This window comes from Salvelinus fontinalis, chromosome 1 (assembly GCF_029448725.1).
Source record: "Salvelinus fontinalis isolate EN_2023a chromosome 1, ASM2944872v1, whole genome shotgun sequence".
Taxonomy (NCBI): domain Eukaryota; kingdom Metazoa; phylum Chordata; class Actinopteri; order Salmoniformes; family Salmonidae; genus Salvelinus; species Salvelinus fontinalis.
The window spans coordinates 13196553-13215618 of record NC_074665.1 but is presented as its reverse complement, the minus strand read 5'-3'; the positions used below and the strand labels follow the sequence as shown (position 1 = coordinate 13215618).

General features: G+C 44.3%; 1 protein-coding gene across 1 annotated transcript in view; it reads right to left on the bottom strand.

Moving 5' to 3' along the window:
* Positions 1–9600: 9600 nt before the first annotated feature.
* The window catches only part of mmp25b (matrix metallopeptidase 25b), a 32105-nt gene continuing 22639 nt past the window's right edge, over positions 9601–19066 (bottom strand). Inside the window, exons 9-11 of the mRNA XM_055873555.1 lie at positions 10838–10990; positions 10273–10560; positions 9601–9892 (exon numbers count right to left, since the gene is read on the bottom strand). Coding sequence (XP_055729530.1) covers positions 9642–9892; positions 10273–10560; positions 10838–10990 — 692 coding nt within the window. The 3' untranslated portion in view covers positions 9601–9641. The remainder of the gene's footprint in view (positions 9893–10272; positions 10561–10837; positions 10991–19066) is intronic.

Sequence of the window (19066 nt, the reverse complement as noted above, 5' to 3'; positions counted from 1 at the left end):
CTGATTCCTGCTTACAAGCTAAAATTAAAGCAGGGAGCACCAGTCACTCGGTCTATATAAAAAGTGGTCAGATGAAGCAGATGCTAAACTACAGGACTGTTTTACTATCACAGACTGGAACATGTTCCGGGATTCTTCCGATGACATTGAGGAGTACACCACATCAGTCACTGGCTTTATCAATAAGTGCATTGAGGACGTCGTCCCCACAGTGACTGTACGTACATACCCCAACCAGAAGCCATGGATTACAGGCAACATTCTCACTGAGCTAATGGGTAGAGCTGCCGCTTTCAAGGTGCGGGCCTCTAACCCGGAAGCTTACAAGAAATCCCACTATGCCCTGCGACGAACCATCAAACAGGCAAAGCGTCAATACAGGGCTAAGATTGAATCATAGTACACCAGCTCCGACGCTCGTCGGATGTGGCAGGGCTCGCAAACTATTACAGACTACAAAGGGAAGCACAGCCGCGAGCTGCCCAGTGACACGAGCATACCAGACAAGCAAAATCACGTCAATGCTAGCTTCGAGGAAAGCAACATTGAGGCATACATGAGAGCATCAGCTGTTCCGGACGACTGTGTGATCACGCTCTCCGTAGCCGACGTGAGTAAGACATTTGAATAGGTCAACATACACAAGGCTTAGGGGCCAGACGGATTACCAGGACATGTGCTCCGGGCATGTGCTGACCAACTGGCAGGTGTCTTCACCGACATTTTCAACATGTCCCTGATTGAGTCTGTAATACAAATTTGTTTCAAGCAGACCACCATAGTCCCTGTGCCCAAGAACACAAAGGCAACCTACCTAAATGACTACAGACCCGTAGCACTTATGTCCGTAGCCATGAAGTGCTTTGAAAGGCTGGTAATGGCTCACATCAACACCATTATCCCAGAAACCCTAGACCCACTCCAATTTGCATACCGCCCCAACAGATCCACAGATGATGCAATCTCTATTGCACTCCACACTGCCCTTTCCCACCTGGACAGAAGGAACACCTATGTGAGAATGCTGTTCATTGACTACAGCTCAGCGTTCAACACCATAGTGCCCTGAAAGCTCATCACTAAGCTAAGGAACCTGGGACTAAACCCCTCCCTCTGCAACTGGATCCTGGACTTCCTGACGGGCCGCCCCCAGGTGGTGAGGGTAGGTAGCAACACATCTGCCACGGTGATCCTCAACACTGCAGCTCCCCAGGGGTGCGTGCTCAGTCCCCTCCTGTACTCCCTGTTCACCCACGACTGCATGTCCAGGCACGACTCCAACACCATCATTAAGTTTGCAGACGACACAACAGTGGTAGGCCTGATCACAGACAACGATGAGACAGCCTATAGAGAGAGGGTCAGAGACCTGCCCGGGTGGGGCCAGAATAACAACCTATCCCTCAACGTAACCAAGACTAAGGAGATGATTGTGGACTACAGGAAAAGGAGCACCGAGCACGCCCCCATTCTCATCGATGGGGCTGTAGTGGAGCAGGTTGAGAGCTTCAAGTTCCTTGGTGTCCACATCAACAACAAACTAGAATGGTCCAAACACACCAAGACAGTCGTGAAGAGGGCACGATAAAGCCTATTCCCCCTCAGGAAACTAAAAAGATTTGGCATGGGTCCTGAGATCCTCAAAAGGTTCTACAGCTGCAACATCGAGAGCATCCTGACCGGTTGCATCACTGCTTGGTATGGCAACTGCTCGGCCTCCGACCACAAGGCACTTCAAAGGGTAGTGCGTACGGCCCAGTACATCACTGGGGCAAAGCTGCCTGCCATCCAGGACCTCTACACCAGGCGGTGTCAGAGGAAGGCCCTAAAAATTTCAAGGACCCCAGCCACCCTAGTCATAATCTGTTGTCTCTACTACCGCATGGCAAGCGGTACCGGAGTGCCAAGTCTAGGACAAAAAGGCTTCTCAACAGTTTTTACCCCCAAGCCATAAGACTCCTGAACAGGTAACCAAATGGATATACCTACATATACCTATACCTACATGTACATAATACCTCAATAAGCCTGACTAACCGGTGTCTGTATATAGCCTTGCTACTCTTATTTTCAAATGTCTTTTTACTGTTGTTTTATTTCTTTACTTACCAACCTACACACACACACACAAACACACACACACACACACACACACTTTTTTTTACACTATTGGCTAGAGCCTGAAAGTAAGCATTTCACTGTAACGTCTACACCTGTTGTATTCGGAGCACGTGACGAATAAACTTTGATTTGATTTGGGTAACATTTGAAATGTTATATTACATTTTAAACACTGTTATTCTCTTGAATGGATTGTTGTTGTTGTGTTTCTTTGTTTATTTCGGTTTTGTTGGTTGTTGTTGTGTTTGTTTTGTTTATTTCGGTTTTGTCGGTTGTTGTTGTGTTTCTTTGTTTATTTCGGTTTTGTCCGTTGTTGTTCTGTTTGTTTTGTTTATTTCGGTTTTGTTGGTTGTTGTTGTGTTTGTTTTGTTTATTTCGGTTTTGTTGGTTGCTGTTGTGTTTGTTTTGTTTATTTCGGTTTTGTCACGTTCCTGACCTGTTTTCCTTTTTCTTGTATTTATTTAGTTGGTCAGGGCCTGAGTTGGGTGGGTTTGTCTATGTTTGATTTTCTATGTTGGGATGTTTGTGTTCGGCAGGGTATGATTCTCAATCAGAGACAGCTGTCAATCGTTGTCCCTGATTGAGAATCATACTTAGGCAGCCTGGGTTTCACATGTGTGTTTTGTGGGTGTTTGTATCTCGTGTCAGTGTTCGTGCCACACGGGACTGTTTTCGGTTTGGTTACGTTTGTTGTTTTGTATCTTGAAGTGTTCTGTTTTACTTTCATTAAATATGAACACTAACCACTCTGCATTTTGGTCCTCTCCTTCTGTCAGCGAGGACAGCCGTTACAGGTTTTGTCGGTTGTTATTGTGTTTCTTTGTTTATTTCGGTTTTGTTGGTTGTGTTTGTTTTGTTTATTTCGGTTTTGTTGGTTGTTGTTGTGTTTGTTTTGTTTATTTCGGTTTTGTTGGTTGTTGTTGTGTTTTTTCACTTGCTATGGCAATGTGAACATATGTTTCCCATGCCAATAAGGCCTTTTGAAATGAATTGAGAGAGAGAGAGATGATGTGAAAAGGAAAAAGGGATGATGGACAAGGAGGAATACGAAGAAGAATATAAAGAATACGAAAAAGAAGAAGAAGAATATAAATACTAAAAAGCTGCCTGACTGATTGAAGGCTGTGTTCCCAAGCAATTTAGCTAAGAAGACAGTTATGGGTGGACCAAAATTACATGAAAAACTGCATGCTGAAAAGGACTTATTATGCGTCCCATCATGTCTTTTAGGGTGCTGGTGATGTAAGTGTGGTACGTGAAGTATGCGTCAGTGTGTATATACAGTTCATGTTTGTGTGTGTTTCTTTGTGTGTGTGTGTGTGTGTGTGTGTGTGTGTGTGTGTGTGTGTGTGTGTGTGTGTGTGTGTGTGTGTGTGTGTGTGTGTGTGTGTGTGTGTGTGTGTGTGTGTGTGTGTGTGTGTGTGAGCGTGGCAGTCTTGCTTTTGATTGCTTTGGATAATTGCAAAAGAGCTTGACCAAAATAGCATTAAAAAATGACATAATTGTTGTATAAACAAAATAGTTGTATGTCACCAGTCAAGGTGATAATGGAAAGACTATGCATTAGATTGTACATAAGTGTACAGCTCCAGTTCTCGTGGGCCACAGTCATGCTGATTTCTGTCCTGTGAGTGTCTGTACTCTTAATCATGTTAATTATGTGTAAATGTGTATATACTGTAGTGTGTGTGTACATGTGTGGTTATGTGTGTGTGTGTGTGTAAGTGAGCATGTGTAAAAAGCCTATAGCACTCATAAATATTATTTGAATCGGAAGAACACGTTCCCTTTATCTTGTGGTCATTGTGGATGTGAGAAGTGTGTGTGTTTGTTTCTGGGTGCTGTGCGCAGAACAGTGTATATTTTTATGTGTATGTGGAAATCATTGGTTCCAGCCATGCATCGAACTGTTTTTCCAACTATTGGTTACCCAGCTCCAGGTTCTAGCTAATATGCAGTTCTTAGCTTTTTGGAAACAGCACTTTTAGTCCCCGTATGTGTGTGTTTTGAGTATGAGTGTTACTGTGACAGAAGTGTTTGCTGCTTTAAGAGAAATGTGTGTGTGTGTGTGAAGGTCTGAGTAATTTGTCTGAATAGGCAATTAATTTCCTCTCATCACAACCTCTCTTTGAACCTCTGTGTTCCGGGACAAAGTGAGTTAAATGAACCCTATGTTCTTGTAATTCACATAAACGTTTGCAGGTCTGATGGACCCACAACTTTATTGGGTTTTTAAAACAATACAGCCATAACAATTCATGTAAAAAATACTTAATACTTAGATGTTGACTTAAATGATTAATATTTGCCATTTACCTCTGCTAGATCACATTTATCAATAAAAACGCAATTAACGCTATCAATAAAATACTATTTTTTTGTAAACCAAAATTAATTATAATCAAGACATGGGTGGAATAATAATGTTTATCCTGCCTAGGACTGGGGTTCCGCTAGCGGACAACCAATGAATTTGCAGGGCACCAAATTCAATCAACAGAAATCTCATAATTCAGTTCTCAAACATACACTGCTCAAAAAAATAAAGGGAACACTTAAACAACACAATGTAACTCCAAGTCAATCACACTTCTGTGAAATCAAACTGTCCACTTAGGAAGCAACACTGATTGACAATAAATTTCACATGCTGTTGTGCAAATGGAATAGACAAAAGGTGGAAATTATAGGCAATTAGCAAGACACCCCCCAAAACAGGAGTGATTCTGCAGGTGGTGACCACAGACCACTTCTCAGTTCCTATGCTTCTTGGCTGATGTTTTGGTCACTTTTGAATGCTGGCGGTGCTCTCACTCTAGTGGTAGCATGAGACGGAGTCTACAACCCACACAAGTGGCTCAGGTAATGCAGTTCATCCAGGATGGCACATCAATGCGAACTGTGGCAAAAAGGTTTGCTGTGTCTGTCAGCGTAGTGTCCAGAGCATGCAGGCGCTACCAGGAGACAGGCCAGTACATCAGGAGACGTGGAGGAGGCCGTAGGAGGACAACAACCCAGCAGCAGGACCGGTACCTCCGCCTTAGTTCAAGGAGGTGCACTGCCAGAGCCCTGCAAAATGACCTCCAGCAGGCCACAAATGTGCATGTGTCTGCTCAAACGGTCAGAAACAGACTCCGTGAGGGTGGTATGAGGGCCCGACGTCCACATGTGGGGGTTGGGCTTACAGCCCAACACCGTGCAGGACGTTTGGCATTTGCCAGAGAACACCAAGATTGGCAAATTCGCCACTGGCGCCCTGTGCTCTTCACAGATGAAAGCAGGTTCACACTGAGCACATGAGCACGTGACAGACGTGACAGAGTCTGGAGACGCCGTGGAGAACGTTCTGCTGCCTGCAACATCCTCCAGCATGACCGGTTTGGCGATGGGTCAGTCATGGTGTGGGGTGGCATTTCTTTGTGGGGCCGCACAGCCCTCCATGTGCTCGCCAGAGGTAGCCTGACTGCCATTAGGTACCGAGATGAGATCCTCAGACCCCTTGTGAGACCATATGCTGACACATGCACATTTGTGGCCTGCTGGAGGTCATTTTGCAGGGCTCTGGCAGTGCACCTCCTTGCACTAAGGCGGAGGTACCGGTCCTGCTGCTGGGTTGTTGTCCTCCTACGGCCTCCTCCACGTCTCCTGATGTACTGGCCTGTCTCCTGGTAGCGCCTGCATGCTCTGGACACTACGCTGATAGACACAGCAAACCTTTTTGCCACAGTTCGCATTGATGTGCCATCCTGGATGAACTGCATTACCTGAGCCACTTGTGTGGGTTGTAGACTCCGTCTCATGCTACCACTAGAGTGAGAGCACCGCCAGCATTCAAAAGTGACCAAAACATCAGCCAGGAAGCATAGGAACTGAGAAGTGGTCTGTGGTCACCACCTGCAGAATCACTCCTGTTTTGGGGGGTGTCTTGCTAATTGCCTATAATTTCCACCTTTTGTCTATTCCATTTGCACAACAGCATGTGAAATTTATTGTCAATCAGTGTTGCTTCCTAAGTGGACAGTTTGATTTCACAAAAGTGTGATTGACTTGGAGTTACATTGTGTTGTTTAAGTGTTCCCTTTATTTTTTTGAGCAGTGTACAAGTTATAGGCACCATTTTATAGATAAAATTCTCATTAATCCAACCACAGTGTCCGATTTCAAAAAAGCTAGTTGACTAGTTGCTGACCTAACATATCATTATGTTAGGTCAGCAACTAGTCACAGAAAGCATACAGTGATTTTCCAAGCAAAGAGAGGAGTCACAAAAAGCTGAAATATTGATAAAATGAATCACTAACCTTTGATACTCTTCATCAGATGACACTCCCGGGACAACATGTTACACAATACATGTATGTTTTGTTCGATCAAGTTCATATTTATATCCAAAAACCTCAGTTTACATTTGGCTTTGCCTCCAAAACATCCCGTCAATTTGCACAGAGCGACATCAAATCACAGATATACTCATAATAAACATTAATAAAAGATACAAGTGTTATTAACAGATTTAAAGATATACTTCTCCTTAATGCAACCGCTGTCAGATTTTTTAAAAAAAATTACGGAAAAAGCAAACCATGCAATAATCTGAGTACGGCGCTCAGAGACCAACACAACCCTAGAAGATATGGTGTCTGGGATGAATAGTTCAAAAGAAGACTTTATGTCCTGCACATGAGTAACCGCCATCCGCGTTGGCCCTGGTTGCATCCTTACCACATTGGCAGCCATGCAGGGTGGCTCACTCCTTGGGCAAGAAGACCAATCAACTTCCCAAAAAGATTTACATCCGTATTTCTCCTCCTGCAGGCTGCTGATGAGCTGGTTGCTGACGGGCTGGTCCTGGGGCTGGCTGCTGAAGGGCTGGTACTGGGGCTGGCTGCTGAAGGGCTGGTCCTGGGGCTGGCTGCTGAAGGGCTGGTACGGCTGGCTGCTGAAGGGCTGGTCCTGGGGCTGGCTGCTGAAGGGCTAGTCCTGGGGCTGGCTGCTGAAGGGCTGGTCCTGGGGCTGGCTGCTGAAGGGCTGGTCCTGGGGCTGGCTGCTGAAGGGCTGGTACTGGGTCTGGCTGCTGACGGGCTGGTCCTGAGGTTGGCTGAGAGTCAATCTCATCCTCTTCTTCCAACTAACTGTCAGACTCCGAATTGACAGCGACATGATCGTCATATTCTGGAAAATCTTCGTCTTCCAAAGTGAAAGATTCTCCTTCTACACTAGCTTCTCTCTCTGCAAAAAAAGCAGAGATTATTTTTGCCATCTGATTGATTGTGGAAAGGACACATATGTAAAGCAATTTATTTATTGTGTCCCTCCCCCAATTTGCACCTGGCTGGGGTAGAATGTGGGAAAATACTGCTTTTTTTACAATGTAGCAAAATCATTTATAGAAATAATGTGTTGTAATAACATTTTGCAGGTTCCTGCAATACATTGTGTAGTTTCACTCACTACAAAGGGTAAAGAGTAGGAGAAAAGCGGTGTGGCAGGCAGACAGTTGGGAGACAGTGTAACGGCAGTCCAAGTCGTCCTCCTCCTCAGACGAGGAGAGGAGAGAAGGATCTGAGGACCAATGTGCAGCGTGGTAATTTTCATGATTTAATTCACACAAAACAAGACACTATAAAAAATGACAAAACAAACTAACCGTCACAGTCCTATCTGGTGCAGACAAAACACAAAGACAGGAAACAACCACCCACAATCCCCAACACAAAACAAGCCACCTATATATGATTCTCAATCAGGATCAACGATTGACAGCTGTCTCTGATTGAGAACCACATTAGGCTTGACACAGAAACAGACAAACTAGACACACAACATAGAATTCCCACCCAGCTCACGTCCTGACCAACACTAAACAAGCAAAACACATAAGAACTATGGTCAGGACGTGACAGACAGACAGGTTATTGGTGCTTTGTTAAAACAGCAGGCCCAGGGAGGAGGAAGACAGAGTGAAGGCACACATCAAACCTTTTTGTTTCATTTGAACTCGTTTTCACCTACACACACACTTTTCCACACTTTTATTACCCTCAGGTCCATTGAACCCGAACACCACATATGTCATATAAATGTGTAGGGGGGTGCACAGTGTGCACACAATGAAAATGTATTATTTTACATGTTCTTCACAGAAAATGAGCCAAGGCCAATGAGTCTCTGGTTGATTTTTTATTTATTTTAGTAAACATAAAAAATGGGTCCCACAGACCCGAACACAACACAAGGGTTAAGTGGAATTATAGCTTATATAATTAAATAATGATCAGGTTGAAGGATAATGAGTACATGGAGTTATGTAACACTTAAGTTACCACTTTTGCACTCACTATTTGGTTGAGAAAATGTACTGTGTTAAGTAATGCATAAGTACCTGTCCGTACACGAGACCAGAGATGGAAAGTGATTCATCTGACCCAGAGATTCAGAGAGACAGAGAGCAGATCTAGAGACTCAGAGAGAGAGAGAGAGATAGACAGAACATCCAGATACTCAGAGAAGCAGACAGCAGATCTAGAGACTCAGAGAGAGAGACAGGACATCCAGATACTCAGAGAGACAGACAGGAGGAGATATTTGGTTCTATCAAATCAAATTAAATCGCATTTTATTGGTCACATACACATGGTTAGCAGATGTTAATGAGAGTGTAGCGAAATGCTTGTGCTTCTAGTTCCGACCATGCAGTAATATATTGTGGCCTGCTGGAGGTCATTTTGCAGGGCTCTGGCAGTGCTCCTCCTTGCACAAAGGCGGAGGTAGCGGTCCTGCTGCTGGGTTGTTGCCCTCCTACGGCCTCCTCCACGTCTCCTGATGTACTGGCCTGTCTCCTGGTAGCGCCTCCATGCTCTGGACACTACGCTGACAGACACAGCAAACCTTCTTGCCACAGCTCGCATTGATCTGCCATCCTGGATGAGCTGCACTACCTGAGCCACTTGTGTGGGTTGTAGACTCCGTCTCATGCTACCACTAGAGTGAAAGCACCGCCAGCATTCAAAAGTGACCAAAACATCAGCCAGGAAGCATAGGAACTGAGAAGTGGTCTGTGGTCACCACCTGCAGAACCACTCCTTTATTGGGGGTGTCTTGCTAATTGCCTATAATTTCCACCTTTTGTGTATTCCATTTGCACAACAGCATGTGAAATTTATTGTCAATCAGTGTTGCTTCCTAAGTGGACTGTTTGATTTCACAGAAGTGTGATTGACTTGGAGTTACATTGTGTTGTTTAAGTGTTCCCTTTATTTTTTTGAGCAGTGAATGTACACTCAGTTTACAAAACATTAAGAATACCTTCCTAATATTGAGTTGCATCAACATCTGCAACCTTGTCTATGTTTTACCTTGATGGACAATGTTACCCTCCAGTGGTATACATGCAGGACTATAGCAGAGAGAGAGAGTCACCCTTCCTCAAAACATACATTTCAAATAATCATTCAACTTTCAGAAAGGAGTAGACATGACTGTGTTTTACTAATTTTATTAACTTGTTAATTTAAATCTAATCAGGTGAATACTACCACGACAGATAGCAGGATCAACCAACTGCAAATGGGCCTTGCAGATGCTCTGCTCAAGTCACAGCTGCAGTCTTTTCCCCTTGGATGAGGATTGGCTGGAAGGTGGGGTGTAGGTGTGGGTACATGTGGACACCTGAGCCAATCCACCGCAATGGATTTTGGAGTGACATTATCTTGGTCCAGTCCTCCTCTCTGCATGACCCAATAGAGGTTGTCCTTGAAGAAGTAAGCATCTCCTAGAAGGTAACATAATCAAACAATTGGTTTAAAATGCTTTGAAATGAGGGTGGGCTGTTTAATGTTTGCGTATGACATTGCAAGCTAAGATGCAGACTTAGATAATATATTTGGTTGGACTTAAAGCAGAGTTGAGGTCTCGAAAGTATTTTGCTCACTAGTTTCAACCAACTGAATAATAACTAACTATAGTTTTAGAGCTCAACGGTGGTTACATGTGATCAAGATGTCCAAGCAGAGACTTTCCCTGACATGTCACATGGCCCAGAAAAACAACTGGCCCTAGCAATGTAGAACAACACTGAACTACACTTTCTCTACATTAACACTGCAGCCCACCTTCATCTCATCAAGGCTCAAGTCTTTCTCAAGGCCTCACCTTCTCCCCAGCTGATGATGTCATCGGGGTCCGTTGGCACCCCTCTCCAGAGGGCTGCGTCTTTGGGGTAGCCCCCCTCCGGCTTCCTCCCCTCCTCCTTGCGGCCCTCGTCGAACTTCCAGAACTCACCCATGCTGAATAGATAGGTCTTCCCATTGTGGGCCCACACGAAGGCAGCCTCCACTCTTTCCACTTTCCCGCCGTCTTTGGTGCTCATCCCCCACTCTGCCAGAGGCCTGGGGTAGCCGGGGCGGGCCACATTGTCTTTGAACACCCAGTACTGAGCCCCTGCACAGGAAAAGATAGGAGGAGGAAATCACCTTTGTTTTACATCACAACAACAATGACATTCATAAGGATATTAGCCACTGTAGCATAGTTCTTATGTTTTCAATTCTAACTAGGGACATGTTCATTAGGCACCAAACAGAAGGAAACAGACTGAAACAGGGAGGGAGTACCTCCAATAAGAAATGCTTATTTTCATTTTCCTTTGCAAAATGTTTCCGTTGCATCCCATAATGAACATGGCATAAGGCTACAACAGTGCTGTTGTCTTTCCCACCGATGAAGAAGATGATGATGCCGTCGCTTTTCCTCTCGTAAACGGCATCGATCTTGTTGGTTTCAGGGGGGAGCCCCATCCAGAAGTTTCTAATCAGGGCTGGGTTGAGGGAGACAAGATTACCTGTCCTCTGCATCCTCCAGAAATGTGGACCTGACACAAACAACATAATAATTAAAGAGGCTGTGTGGAAAATTAGATGCTAATTCTTTACGTCAAATTTGGGCTTGAGTGTTGCCTGTATGGTTCATATACAGGTCGTTCTTGAATTGCAGTGGCATTTGGGCACGGCAACAACAGCAAAAATGACTTCCAGATGCTGTATTTTATTTAAATGTATTTGGGTACGTTTTGCCCTTCGAAATCAACTAATATGGCAGCTAATATAAGCGAATATATTTTATATTTTAGATTCTTCAAAGTAGCCACCCTTGCCTTGATGACAGCTTTGCACACTCTTGTCATTCGCTTAACCAGCTTCATGAGGTAGTCACCTGGAATGCATTGCAATTAACTAGTGTGCCTTGTTAAACGTTCATTTGTGGAATGTCTTTCCTTAATGCGTTTGAGCCAATCAGTTGAGTTGTGACAAGGTAGGGGTGGTTTACAGAAAATAGCCATATTTGGAAAAATACCAAGTCCATATCATGGCAAGAACAGCTCAAATAAGCAAAGAGAAACGACAGTCCATCATTACTTTAAATCAGTCAATCTGGAAAATTTCAAGAACTTTAAAAGTTTCTTCAAGTGTAGTCCAAAAACCATCAAGCGCTATGATGAAATGGGCTCTCATGAGAACCGCCAAAGGAAAGGAAGACCCAGAGTTACCTCTGCTGCAGAGGTAAAATTCATTAGAGTTAACTGCATCTCAGATTGCAGCACGAATAAATGCTTCACAGAGTTCAAGTAACAGACACATCTCATCATCAACTGTTCAGAGGAGACTGTGTGAATCAGCTCTTCATGGTCAAATTACTGCAGAGAATCCACTACTTAAGGACACCAATAGGACAGACTTGCTTGGGCCAAGAAACACGAGCAATGGACATTAGACCGGTGGAAATCTGATGAGCCCAAATGTGAGATTTTTGGTTCCAACCGCCGTGTCTTTGTGAGACGCAGAGTAGGTGAACGGATGATCTCCGCATGTGTGGTTCCCACCGTGAAGCATGGAGGAGGAGGTTTGATGGTGTGGTGGTGCATTGCTGGTGACACTCTCAGCGATTTATTTAGAATTCAAGGCACACTGAATCAGCATGGCTACCACGGCATTCTGCATGCACCTATAAAGAAAATCACTTTCAAAACTACTAAATCCTTGTAAATTGATGAGGAATTGAAAAATGGTATGGTTGAGAGGGATGAGGCAAAAGGAAAGTCAAATAAGTCTGGCTGCACAACCGATTGGCAAATGTACTGCAAATTGAGAAGTCATGTGACTAAACTGAATAAAAAGAAGACGAAACTATGAAACAAAGATAAATTACAAAAATAATGATAGTAAAAATCGTTGGAGCAGCTTAAATGAAATGTTGGGGGAAAAATAACTCAGCTCTATCATTCATTGAATCAGATGGCTCATTCATCACAAAACTAACTGATATTGCCAACTACTTTAATGATTTTTTTCATTTGGGGTGGCAGGTAGTCTAGTGGTTAGAGCGTTGGGCCAGTAACTGAAAGGCTGCTGGATTGAATCCCCAAGCTGACAAATTAATCTGTCGTTCTGCCCCTGAACAAAGCAGTTAACCCACTGTTTCCTGGTAGGCCGTCATTGTAAATATAAATTTGTTCTTAACTGACTTGCCTAGTTAAATAAAGGTTAAATAAAAATTGGCAAGATTTGCAAACAGGCATGACATGCCAGTAACAAACATTGACACTACACATCCAAGTATATCTGGACAAATTCTGAAATAAAAGCATTGCAATTTTGAATTCCATAAGTGAGTGTGGAAGAGGTTAAACAATTATTGTTGTCTATCAACAATGACAAGCCACCGGGGTCTGACAACTTGGGTGGAAAATTACTGAGGATGATAGCAGACAATATTGCTACTCCTACTTGCCATATTTTCAATTTAAGCCTACTAGAAAGTGTGTGCTCTCAGGCTTGGAGGAAAACAAAAGTCATTTCGCTACCTAAGAATAGTAAAGCCCCCTTTACTGGCTCAAATAGCCGACCGATCAGCCTGTTACCAACACTTAGTAAACTTTTGGAAAAAATGTTGTTTGACAAGATGCAATGCTATTTTATAGTAAACAAATGGTCAACAAACTTTCAGCATGCTTATAGGGAAGGACATTCAACAATTTATAATACAAAGATTGTAGGGGCTGTTTTGTTAGACTTCAGTGTGGCTTTTGACATTATTGATCATAGTCTGCTGCTGGAAAAATGTACGTGTTATGGCTTTACACCCCCTGCTATAATGTGGATAAACTGTTACCTGTCTAACAGAACACAGAAGATGTTCTTAAGGGAAGTGTTGGGGTTCATTCCCTGTTCCTTGTCAATCATAGGCTCATTGGGGAAATCAGCAATTAGACAATATCTTTATGTAAATCAATCAAACCTTTATTAATGCAATTGCAGACAGAAGTTGACAACGGGAACATAGCACGCATGTTTCCGAGTAAGTTCTGCAAAATAGCAAATGGTCCAAGTTGTTTTATTATGCTTGCAGTCAACCCCTAGTGATGTCACTGCCTATGTCATTACCTTCTACTCATGAGACCAAGCCCATGCATACACAGCTATACAAACACTAGTTCCAGTGTTATCTAAAGGCTCAACAGTAAATGTCCACTCCCCATGTTGCTTTATAGTGGTATGTCTGACTAGTCTCTTATTTCTTTCACTCCCCTGCAGGGTTCTGTCTCTTATGAATCTCTTTTATCTTTGAGGCGCTTTCTCACAGACACCCGGTTTTGACTGCAATAACTCACACATCTCTCAGACCGTTTCGTATAAGAGGCAGAGACTAGAAAATAACTGTGAAACAATATTAGCAACGAGTTGCAGTTAGTTTCAGAGTGGATGGCAAAGAATCAATTAGTTGTAAATATTTCTAAAACTAAAAGTATTTTATTTTGGGACAAATCATTCACTAAATCCTAAACCTCAAATAAATATTTTGCTTGCAGTAATCCTGGATTGTAAACTGTCATGGTCGAAACATATTGATACAACAGTTGCTAAGATGGGGAGAAGTTTGTCCATAATAAAGTGCTGCACTATGAACAAGGCATGTCCTACAGGCTCTAGTTTTGCCGTACCGAAGAGGAGGAGCGGGAGTGGACGTGACAAGCATTCCGCTCAAGAGGAAGCTTCTCACTGTAACCAGTGCCTGTAATCTGGTTCAGGTTATTTATCAACCTACCAGGGTGTTTACAAACAATACAGGAGCAAGATCATCCGCATGTATCGATCAAATCTTTATCAATACGAACGTTGTGCAAAAGCTGTATCTGTACCCATTGGATGCAGTGATCACAATACAGTGGCTATATACAGAAAAGCCAAAGTTCCAAAAACGGGCCTAAAATAGTGTACAAGAGATCATACAGTCATGAAACTCTTATGTAGATTATGTTAAAAATATTTGTTAGTCTGATGTGATTAATTAGGAGCATCCAGATGCTGCACTTAATGAATTTATGAAAATTGCTTCTTTGAATTTTTGATAAACATGCACCTGTTAAGAAACTGACTGTTATAACTGTTAAGGCTCCATGGATTGATGAGAAATTTCAAAACTGTATGGTTGAAAGAGATGGGGCAAAAGGAGTGGCTAATAAGTGGCTGCACATCTGACTGGCTGACTTACTGAAAATTGAGAAATTAAGTGACTAAACTCAACAAAAAGAAGAAGAAACTATTATGAAGCCCAGATCAATTATATAAATAATGATGGAAAAATACTCTGGAGTACTTGAAATAATGGGCAGAAAGACAAATTCAACCTCATCTTTCATCAAATCAGATGGCTTATTCATCACAAAACCATTTGATGTTGCCAATTATTTTAATAATTACTTCATTTGCAAAGTGGGCAAACTCAGGCAACAAATGCCATCGTATTCATGTATAAAAAAATAATAATGAAAGGCAAGCATTGCAAATTTGAATTTTGTAAAGTTGGTATGGGAGAGGTGTAAAAAGTATTGTTATCGATCAATAATGACAAACCTCCTGGCATTTACAACTTAGATGGAAAGCTACTGAGGCTGGTAGATGGGTTCATGAGTTTAGTAGTTTATGTGTCTTGGGGCTAGGGTCAGTCTGTTATATCTGGAGTATTTCTCCTGTCTTATGTCCTGTGTAAATTTAAGTATGCTCTCTCTAATTCTCTCTCTCTTTTCTTTCTTTCTCTCTTTCTTTCTTTCTTTCTCTCTCTAGGAGGACCTGAGCTCTAGGACCATGCCTCAGGACTACCTGGCCTGATGACTCGTTGCTGTCCCCAGTCCACCTGGGCGTGCTGCTGCTCCAGTTTCAACTGTTGTGCCTGCGGCTATGGAACCCTGACCTGTTCACCGGACGTGCTACCTCTCCTAGACCTGCAGTTGTCAACTCTCTAGAGACAGCAGGAGCGGTAGAGATAATCTGAATGATCAGCTATGAAAAATGCCAACTGACATTTCCTCCTGAGGTGCTGACCTGTTGCACCCTCGACAACCACTGTGATAAATATTATTTGACCCTGCTGGTCATCTATGAACATTTGAAGATCTTGGCCATGTTCTAATCTCCACCCGGCACAGCCAGAAGAGGACTGGCCACCCCTCATAGCCTGGTTCCTTTCTAGGTTTCTTCCTAGGTTCCTGCCTTTCTAGGGAGTTTTCCCAGCCACCATGCTTATACACCTGCATTGCTTGCTGTTTGAGGTTTTAGGCTGGGTTTCTATACAGCACTTTGAGATTTCAGCTGATGTAAGAAGGGCTTTATAAATATATTTGATTTTATTTGATATGACTCTATAGCCACTCTTATCTGTTATATCTTTAATCTGAGCCTAGAGGAAAGTCTTTGTCCTGAGGCCGGAAGGGAAGCCAAAGCACTCTAGGCCCTCTACTCTTTCCTATTTTTACCAATGACCTGCCACTGGCATTAAAGCGTGTGTGTCCATGTATGCTGATGATTCAACCATATACGCATCAGCAACCACAGCTAATGAAGCCACTGAAACCGTTAACAAATAGTTGCAGTCTGTTTTAGAATGGGTGGCCAATAATAAATTGGTCCTGAACATCTCTAAAACTCCTCGCCTCGCTTCGCGTTCCTTGGAAAATATGCAGTATTTTGTTTTTTTATGTGTTATTTCTTACATTGGTACCCCAGGTCATCTTAGGTTTCATTACATACAGTTGGGAGGAACTACTGAATATACGATTAACGTCAACTAACCATCGTTCCTACCAGGAATATGACTTTCCCGAAACGGATCCAGTGTTTTGCCTTCCACCCAATACAATGGATCTGATCCCAGCCGGCGACCCTACGCGACGCCGTAAAAGGGGCAAACGTAGCGGTCTCCTGGTCAGGCTTCGGAGACGGGCACATCGCACTCCACTCCCTAGCATACTACTCGCCAATGTCCAGTCTCTTGACAATAAGGTTGATGAAATCCGAGCACGGGTAACATTCCAGAGAGACATCAGGGATTGCAACGTGCTCTGCTTCACGGAAACATGGCTAACTCAAGAGACGCTAACGGAGTCGGTGCAGCCAGCTGGTTTCTTCACGCATCGCGCCGACAGAAACAAACATCTTTCTGGTAAGAAGAGGGGCGGGGGGGTATGCCTCATGATTAACGAGACGTGGTGTGATCATCATAACAACACACAGGAACTCAAGTCATTCTGTTCACCTGATCTAGAACTCCTCACAATCAAATGTCGACCGCATTATCTACCAAGGGAATTCTCTTCGATCATAATCACAGCCGTATATATTCCCCCCCAAGCAGACACATCGAGGGCCCTGAACGAACTCTATCTGACTCTTTGTAAACTGGAAACCACACACCCTGAGGCTGCATTCATCGTAGCTGGGGATTTTAACAAGGCTAATCTAAAAACAAAACTCCCTAAATTCTATCAGCATATCGATTGTGCTACCAGGGCTGGTAAAACCCTGGATCATTGTTATACTAACTTCCGCGACGCATATAAGGCCCTCCCCCGCCCTCCTTTCGGAAAAGCTGACCACGACTCCATTTTGTTGATTCCAGCCTACAAACAGAAACTAAAACAACAAGCTCCCGCGCTCAGGTCTGTTCAACGCTGGTCCGACCAATCTGATTCCACGCTTCAAGACTGCTTCGATCACGCGGATTGGAATATGTTCCGCATTGCGTCCAACAACAACATTGAAGAATATGCTGATTCGGTGAGCGAGTTCATTAGGAAGTGCATTGACGATGTCGTACCCACAGCAACGATTAAAACATTCCCAAACCAGAAACCGTGGATTGACGGCAGCATTCGCGTGAAACTGAAAGCGCGAACCACTGCTTTTAACCGGGGCAAGGTGACCGGAAACATGACCGAATACACACAGTGTAGCTATTCTCTCCGCAAGGCTATCAAACAGGCTAAGTCCCAGTACAGAGACAAAATAGAATCGCAATTCAACAGCTCAGACACAAGAGGTATGTGGCAGGGTCTACAGTCTATCACGGATTACAAAAAGAAAACCAGCCCCGTCGCGGACCAGGAGGTCTTGCTCCCAGACAGGCTAAATAACTTTTTTGCCCGCTTTGAGGACAATACAGTGCCACTGACACGGCCCGCTACCAAAAGCTGCGGGCTCTCCTTCACTGCAGCCGAGGTGAGTAAAACATTTAAACGTGTTAACCCTCGCAAGGCTGCAGGCCCAGACGGCATTCCCAGCCGCGTCCTCAGAGCATGCGCAGACCAGCTGGCTGGTGTGTTTACGGACATATTCAATCAATCCTTATCCCAGTCTGCTGTTCCCACATGCTTCAAGAGGGCCACCATTGTTCCTGTTCCCAAGAAAGCTAAGGTAACTGAGCTAAACGACTACCGCCCCGTAGCACTCACTTCCGTCATCATGAAGTGCTTTGAGAGACTAGTCAAGGACCATATCACCTCCACCCTACCGGACACCCTAGACACACTCCAATTTGCTTACCGACCCAATAGGTCCACAGACGATGCAATCGCAACCACACTGCACACTGCCCTAACCCATCTGGACAAGAGGAATACCTATGTGAGAATGCTGTTCATCGACTACAGCTCAGCATTTAACACCATAGTACCCTCCAAACTCGTCATCAAGCTCGAGACCCTGGGTCTCGACCCCGCCCTGCGCAACTGGGTCCTGGACTTCCTGACGGGCCGCCCCCAGGTGGTGAGGGTAGGTAACAACATCTCCACCCCGCTGATCCTCAACACTGGGGCCCCACAAGGGTGCGTTCTGAGCCCTCTCCTGTACTCCCTGTTCACCCACGACTGCGTGGCCATGCACGCCTCCAACTCAATCATCAAGTTTGCGGACGACACTACAGTGGTAGGCTTGATTACCAACAACGACGAGACGGCCTACAGGGAGGAGGTGAGGGCCCTCGGAGTGTGGTGTCAGGAAAATAACCTCACACTCAACGTCAACAAAACAAAGGAGATGATTGTGGACTTCAGGAAACAGCAGAGGGAGCACCCCCCTATCCACATCGACGGGTCAGTAGTGGAGAAGGTGGCAAGTTTTAAGTTCCTCGGTGTACACATCACGGACAAACTGAATTGGTCCACCCACACAGACAGCGTTGTGAAGAAGGCGCAGCAGCGCCTCTTCAACCTCAGGAGGCTGAAGAAATTCGGCTTGTCACCAAAAGCACTCACAAACTTCTACAGATGCACAATCGAGAGCATCCTGTCGGGCTGTATCACCGCCTGGTACGGCAACTGCTCCGCACACAACCGTAAGGCTCTCCAGAGGGTAGTGAGGTCTGCAGAACGCATCACCGGGGGCAAACTACCTGCCCTCCAGGACACCTACACCACCCGATGTCACAGGAAGGCCATAAAGATCATCAAGGACAACAACCACCCAAGCCACTGCCTGTTCACCCCGCTATCATCCAGAAGGCGAGGTCAGTACAGGTGCATCAAAGCAGGGACCGAGAGACTGAAAAACAGCTTCTATCTCAAGGCCATCAGACTGTTAAACAGCCACCACTAACATTTAGCGGCCGCTGCCAACAT